At 44.3% G+C, this 7,500-nt stretch overlaps 1 protein-coding gene across 3 annotated transcripts in view; it reads right to left on the bottom strand.

Annotated features, from left to right (window-relative positions):
- The window catches only part of LOC140995935 (dynamin-1-like), a 27,349-nt gene that overhangs the window by 7,331 nt on the left and 12,518 nt on the right, over positions 1 to 7,500 (bottom strand). For 2 of the 3 annotated variants that reach the window (XM_073466105.1, XM_073466107.1), the window contains exons 12-20: positions 7,495 to 7,500; positions 2,219 to 2,270; positions 2,068 to 2,079; positions 1,749 to 1,862; positions 1,540 to 1,649; positions 647 to 758; positions 537 to 548; positions 217 to 384; positions 22 to 108 (exon numbers count right to left, since the gene is read on the bottom strand). The exon at positions 7,495 to 7,500 is cut by the window's right edge and continues 65 nt beyond it. In XM_073466105.1, coding sequence (XP_073322206.1) covers positions 22 to 108; positions 217 to 384; positions 537 to 548; positions 647 to 758; positions 1,540 to 1,649; positions 1,749 to 1,862; positions 2,068 to 2,079; positions 2,219 to 2,270; positions 7,495 to 7,500 — 673 coding nt within the window. The remainder of the gene's footprint in view (positions 1 to 21; positions 109 to 216; positions 385 to 536; positions 549 to 646; positions 759 to 1,539; positions 1,650 to 1,748; positions 1,863 to 2,067; positions 2,080 to 2,218; positions 2,271 to 7,494) is intronic. The other variant, XM_073466106.1, reaches the window with a different exon arrangement.

Genomic DNA, 7,500 nt, shown 5'->3' with positions numbered 1-7,500 from the left:
GTCTGTCTCTCAGTGTCTCACCTGTTCCTGGGACTCCTCCATCAGGCTGTTTTGGTCTCCACAGGAGTAAAGTTGAGCCAGCAGGTCAGCGTGGATGAACTCCTTCGTCTGAGGATGACAGAGGAGGTCACATGACTAATTATATTACTTCCTCTGTGTGTGTGTGTGTGTGTGTGTGTGTGTGTGTGTGCGTGTGTGTGTGCGTGTGTGTCGTACATTGTTGACCATCAGGTGCATGATGGTCTTGGGGATGAGGTCTCTGACGGTGCGGTGGATGATAGCCAGGTACGAGTCCACCAGGTTCCTGACAATCTCCACCTGTCGCTCCAGCTGAGGGTCCAGACTGTGGATGTGTCCGTCTCCGCTCGACTCCTCCACCTCAACCTACACAAACATGCCAGCCAGTTAACTACACACACACCTTTACCTGTACAAACATGCTATATATACAGTATACATCATATACCTCATTTGATAGAAATGTGTGGACAAAATAATAGAAACATCTGTCAGTACAAATGAAAGGAGGAACTCACTTTGTCTTTGTCCTGCAGGAGGCAGAAGAAACAAAACAGATCATAATAAAATCTTATAATAATGTTTGAACAAGTAAAAACATGTAACAATCAGTAATGATGTGTTGTACCACGCTGCGTTCAGGGTACACTCCAGCTCGCAGGAAAGAAGCCTTCCAGCTGTCCACCTCCTCCTGAGACTCACTGGCCAGCTCCAGCTGACGGTAGTCTTTATACACGTTCCTGAAACAGTCACATTTTTATTTTATTAAAAGTTCAATCTGAGGAAACATAAACAAATAATACAGTCTCGTCTGCGTACGTGTTAATATCTGCTGCATGACATCATTCTGAACACGTTCCTGTTCAAACTGTCAGCTGATTACAGTTTATAACAAGATTTATTTTTATTAAATGAATGATTAAAGTTTCACTGAAGTCATTTTAGACTGCAACAGTTTCATCAACATAGTTAAATGTTTATATGGACCGATACATTAATCAGAACCACTTCCTGACATCTGTGTCTGCATCAGACACGTCAGGACCAGTCAGGACCAGTTAGGACCAGTCAGGACATGTCAGGACCAGTCAGGACATGTCAGGACCAGTCAGGACCAGTTAGGACCAGTTAGGACCAGTCAGGACATGTCAGGACCAGTTAGGACCAGTTAGGACCAGTCAGGACACGTCAGGACATGTCAGGACCAGTCAGGACCAGTTAGGACCAGTTAGGACATGTCAGGACACGTCAGGACATGTCAGGACCAGTCAGGACACGTCAGGACCAGTTAGGACCAGTTAGGACCAGTTAGGACACGTCAGGACCAGTTAGGACCAGTCAGGACCAGTCAGGACACGTCAGGACCAGTTAGGACCAGTCAGGACACGTCAGGACCAGTTAGGACATGTCATCTGTTCAGCTCTGAATCATACTGCAGTGATATTAAAACACTACACACACACACACACACACACACACACACACACACACACACACACACACACACACACACACACACACCTGTGTTCAGTGTTAAACAGGGCGAAGATGTGTTTGCTGGACATGAAATTCTTCTCGATGTCTTTGAGTTTCAGGTTGTCGACAGGCAGCATGTACTTCTTCTCTTTCTCCTGCAGGGGGCGACAACATCAACGATGAACACAACAATTCATTATGTTTTGTATGTGTGTGTGTGTGTGTGTGTGTGTGTGTCTGTCTGTCTGTGTTACCTCATCGTCTTTGTACCAGGACAGGGTCTCAGCAGTCAGGACGAACCAGTACTCTTTAGCTCCGCCCTTCATGATGCTGATGTTGTTGATGGTCAGCCAACCTTTACGGATCACCTGAACACACACACACACACACACACACACACACACACACACACACACACACTGATTATTCATCATAATCAGATGATTATTTATCGACACATTCAGTTTAAGTTTCAAGTTGTTCTGCACTGTTTAAACCTGCTTTATGATGTCAGGTCACCATGTACTACACACACACACACACACACACACACACACACTGTGAACCACTCACCATGATCTCGTCCTGGTTGCCACGGCAACAGAGGCAGAGAGAGAGAGGGATGGTGAGACAGAGTGAGAAGAGAAGAGGAACACATGAATAACGAGTCTCTCCATCCATCCTCTCATTCAGTTCTCTCAGCAGGTCACCTGCAGTGACTCACCTGGTTTCCTGCTACTTTCTTCTTGCTCATCTGACTGCTCTTCTGCTGAGCACTGACACACAGACAGACACACAGAGAGACAGACAGGCAGACAGACAGACAGGTGAGATCAATCAGCTGACTGAACCTGCGTTTGTTGTTCAGGGTTACAGGTGAGTGACTCTCACGGTGCGTTCACACTGAAGGAGGAGTGACACCTCATTTACATTATATTTATATTTACATTATATTTACATTCAGCAGACACTTTCGTCCAAAGCCACTTACAATAAGTACATTTGTCACAACATATCACTGCTGATAAAGTAAGAATGAAAAAACAAACAGTTTTCAACCCTCACCTGAGCAAAGTAGCTGCTATTTATCAAGATCATTTATCATTTATCAAGCGACTTCCAGTGACGATGTGGAGGGAAGCAGCCGCCTGTTGACGAGGCAGAGACGCTTCAACTGTATTTGTTAAATAATATCTACCAAACCTGTTATTTTATACTGAAAAAGTTGCCTAAGAGATAGAACTCATGCGTAATACAAAAACCCCAAGAACAGGAAACACTCCTGGCCCGAAAATCAACGAGTTGCTCTCGGCACGGCATCCAGCTAGCATAGCACCTAGCATCGAAGCTAGCAAGGCAGACATGGCGAGCAGGACGGAGGGAGACAACATTTCGCAACATGAATCAAGGTCTCCAACAGAAAATACAGAAGGTGGGAGACGACATGGCAGCGATTAAAGACAACCTGGACTCACTGAAATCAGACTAACAATCAAACTAGGCTCCAGAACCAGCGAGGCTGAAGCAAGAATATCCCACCTGGAGGATGAGAACGCTCGCCCGGTAAACTTGACACAGAGCATGGATGGTAAAATTACACAGCTCGAGGCTCGTCTTGAATATCAGGAGAACTACAGCAGAAGAAACAACATTCGGATTAAAGGAGTGCCAGAAGGCAAAGAAAACGGAAACAAAGTGAAGGACTGTGTGAAGGACAAGATCCAGTGTTTGTTTACAGGCGCTTCAGAAAATGTGGACGACATGATCATCGAGAGGGTGCACCGGATCCCCACAGCTGTAAACCACAACCCACAGGACCGCCGCTCCCCGTCACATTCTGGTGAGATTTCTACAGTTTACCGATAGAGAAAAAGTAGGACTCAGAGCAAAGGAACTTGGAACATTTCAGTGGAATGGTACTAAAGTGGACTTCTTCCCGGACTTCACTAAAGATGTGCAGAACAAGAGACACAAATTCACGGAGGTCAGGCGCATATGCATGAAGTGGGGACTCCAATACTCAATGCAGTACCCAGCAGTGTTTTGGGGTACAGTGGATGGAACGAGGCATCGTTTTGAGGACGCACTACACTTTTTTTTCAAATAGACATTCTGTCTACTCTCGTATTGATTATTTTTTGATCTCACATTCTCTGATTGACAGCATTGAAACATGCAGTATTGGCACAATAGCTGTGACAGATCACGCCCCCACTGACCTCGTCATAATGCTTGGAGTGACACAAGAAAGATCTAAAGGCTGGCGGATGAATACCAGCGTTCTCCAGAATGAGGGATTCTGTGTAGATCTTCGAAACCACATTAACACATTTTTTGAAATCAATAATGGGACCGCAGAACAGGTTAACGTATGGGATTCCTTCAAAGCATACATACGGGGAATGATGATACAACAAACAGCACTAACAACAAAACAGGACAAATTACAAATCTCTAAATGTGAAGAAAAAATTAAAAGACTAGAAAAGGAATACAGGGAAAACCCTAACAACGTGTGCCTAGACAGGCTAGTTTTGTTTAATATGAATTAAACACTATTTTCACAAAAAAGGCAGAATACGATGAAGAGGAGGAATACAGGAGCCTGGTGAGGAACTTTGTTGTCTGGTGCCACACTAACAACCTGCAGCTCAACACCTCAAAGACTAAAGAACTGGTCATCGACTTCGGGAGGGACAGACCCAGACCCAGACCAGTTCTGTCAGGAGCAGAGGAGGTGGAGGTCGTGGAGACCTATAAATATCTTGGGCTGTGGCTGGACAACAAGCTGGACTGGACGAGCAACACAAAGCAGCTGTACAAGAAGGCTCAGAGCAGGATGCACTTCCTGAGGAGGCTACGATCCTTCAACATCTGCAGGAAGCTCCTGTGGATGTTCTACCAGTCCGTGGTCGCCAGTGTTTCTCCTACGCTGTGGTGTGCTGGGGCGGCAGCACATCAAAGGTGGACCTTTCCAGGTTGGAAAAGCTGGTCAGGAGGGCCGGCTCGGTGGTCGGCATGAAGCTGGACCCTCTGGTGACAGTGGCAGAGGGGAGAACTCTCAACAAACTGCGGGGCATCCTGGACAATGCCAACCACCCTCTGCACACTGTCATCAGCAGCCAGAGGAGCCGGTTCAGCGACAGGCTGCTCCTTCCAAAGAGCCGGACAAACGGACTGAAAGACTCCTTTGTCCCCCAAACTGTTCGACTCCTCACTGGGGGGGAGGAGGGCGAACAGACGAACAGACGAACAGACGAACAGTGAGACAGAGAGACTGAAGGACAGTCTAGAAGTATATATATACAAGTGTGTGTATATAATATATTTAACTTTATTCTTACAGCGTTATTTTATATTTATTTATGTATACTTTTTTATTTATATGTATACTTTTCTACTGTGTGTGTAACAGTGCTGTGAGTGACAGCTTCAATTTCCCTGAGGGAACCTCCCAAAAGGATTAATAAAGTCGTCTGAGTCTGAGTCTGAATACTCTCTATATGGACTGAAACAAAAATGGTATGAGTCAGGTGACAAAGCTGGTAAACCGCTGGCCAGCCAACTGAAAGCCCGAGAAGCGGCTCGCCAAACTGGGGGGATTCGAGATAAAAATGGAAATCTGGTCACTAATCACAAACAAATCACCAATGTGTTTAAGGAGTTGTATGAGGGCTGTAAAGGCCTGAGGGCCAGATGGATGTAAAAAAAGGAAGAGCTTTTTTTGAAAATCTAAATCTTCCTAAACTCTCAGAGGAAAACATGAGGGATCTTGAGCGACCAATAACTCTTGAGGAGCTGAATAAAACAATTAAACTGTTGAATTCTGTAAGAAGTTCCCAGAAGAACTTAGTCCTGAAATTTTTAAAACATTCAATGCCACTATCAATAAAGGGAAACTCCCAACCTCAATGACAGAATCAATAATCACTCTAATATTGAAAAAAGGTAAAGACCCCCTAGAGTGTGGAAGTTACCGTCCCATTAGCCTTTTGTGTTGTGATGGAAAACTGAGTAAACAAAGTAATAAGGACAATCATACGTCCAGACCAGGCTGGTTTGTGAGGGGCAGGACCTCTTCTGACAGCCTCAGACGTCTATTGCATTTAATTTGGAAGACGAGACATGAATACCCCGACAGCTGCTTTGTCTTCAGACGCGGACAAAGCATTTGATCGTGTCAGCTGGAGTTATCTCATTTTCACACTGAAAGAATTTGGATTTGGACCAGTATTTCAGAATATTGTAAAACTTATATACAATCAGCCTAAATCTATGATAACAACTAATGGTCTGAGATCATCTGCTTTTCCTGTAGGACGTGGAACAAAGTAGGGCGACCCACTCTCGCCGCTTTTGTTTATTATTGCGTTGGAGCCCCTTGCAGAGGCTATAAGAATAAATGGATCTGTTAGGAGTATCAAGATGGGTGGTCGGGAACATAAAAGGTTGATTTTTGCTGATGACATTTTGGTTTTGATGACAGACCTGGGCAATCTGGGAGCCTTTTCTAACACAGCTCAGGGAAACGTAAGGTAAATCTGATGTACACATAAACCAAGCCTACAGTGCACCATGTTCGCCTGGCGTCACGGGGAGGGGATTCAGGGGAAGGTGAGAAAATAGTTTCCTTCCAGGTCAAGTGTTCACTACATATGTTGTACATGTATGGTTGTTTACAGGATGGGTGTGTATGTGCATGCAGGTACAATACGAGATGTGTGCATATGTGTAGTATATGTACTGATATAATTTTTATGATTTTTTGTGATTTTTGTGTTTTATATTTTTATTTATTTATCTTATTTATTTATCTCCCTTTTGTTTGTACTTCAAACATGTATGCCAATGTCTTACTAGTTTTGTTTTTATTTATCTGTGCCTGCTGATGTTGTGTTTTTAGTTTGAGGTTTGTGTCTATTTGTTGTCATTTGTAAAAGCATGTTTGGAAAACACAAATAGTGGCCTTTTGTAATGCCTGTGAAGGAAACAATAAAAACCATAATTGAAAAAAAGAAAGATACCTTAAGTTCATAAGTGCTGTGATGTAAGTGCTACGGGTCAGAACATACAAGTGCATATACGTTTTTGGGGGGGCGGGAGGGAGTCATGCTACACGGGGTCGAGGTGGAGTACCTCATGATACTCAGGTGAGTTTGATCGAAGGTCATTTGTGTTTAATCGCCCCAAACAACCAGATTACTTTATTGTACATTAGCTGTAAGCTCTGAGTGAAGTCAGCACTCGGCAGAGACTCTGGTTCTGGTTCTGGTTCTGGTTCTCTGTCTCCTCTCTGTAACGTTACGTTCATGAAGTAAAGTCCATTTCCCCTCCAGCTCCGGTCAGCAGTCAACAGTACAGAACCTGGAGGTCACCTCCGGTCACTGCTGCAGTCAGGCTGATCAACAGGAGTGAAGATAAATCACCTTTTTAATCCCTCAAGTTACAAACTAACGCTGAGCTCTGCTCCCGTCAGTAAACGGCTCCGGATCAGAACCTGATGAGACTCCAGGTGTTTATTCCTCCAGCAGGTCTGGATCTGCACCGACTCTCCTCACAGCTGGAGGCTCTGAGCGTGTTTGTATTGACTTTGTGTTTAATGTTGATGCATGAAAATCAGCTGTTTTAAATGCACTGATGCCTGTTCCCGGGCTTTTGGTCCATTGTTCTGTAACTGTGGGTTAAAATTGTCTGTTTATCTTGTCTGTCTGCGTCTGCTTTGCCTTGATATTGTCTGTCTGTGTTCTGTTTTGTAATTGTCCAGTGTATGATCTGTCGTTGTGAGGTTTTAAAGTCTTCTGTGTCTGTGTTGTCTAGAACCTGCCTTGTTTAGCAGTTATGCTCCGGTGCATTTACACTGATGCTAACGCATCAATGTTGATGAATGTGCATCGTCCCAACTCAATAAATAAATAAATGAAATGTTTCTGTGTGTCTGTGTGTGTGTGTGTCTGTGTGTGTGTGTCTGTGTCTGTGTGTGTGTCTTCAGACTTTTCTTACTTTGCA

Source organism: Pagrus major, chromosome 5 (assembly GCF_040436345.1).
Source record: "Pagrus major chromosome 5, Pma_NU_1.0".
Classification (NCBI taxonomy): domain Eukaryota; kingdom Metazoa; phylum Chordata; class Actinopteri; order Spariformes; family Sparidae; genus Pagrus; species Pagrus major.
The sequence above is the reverse complement of the archived record's forward strand: the minus strand, read 5'-3'. Positions and strand labels throughout refer to the sequence as shown.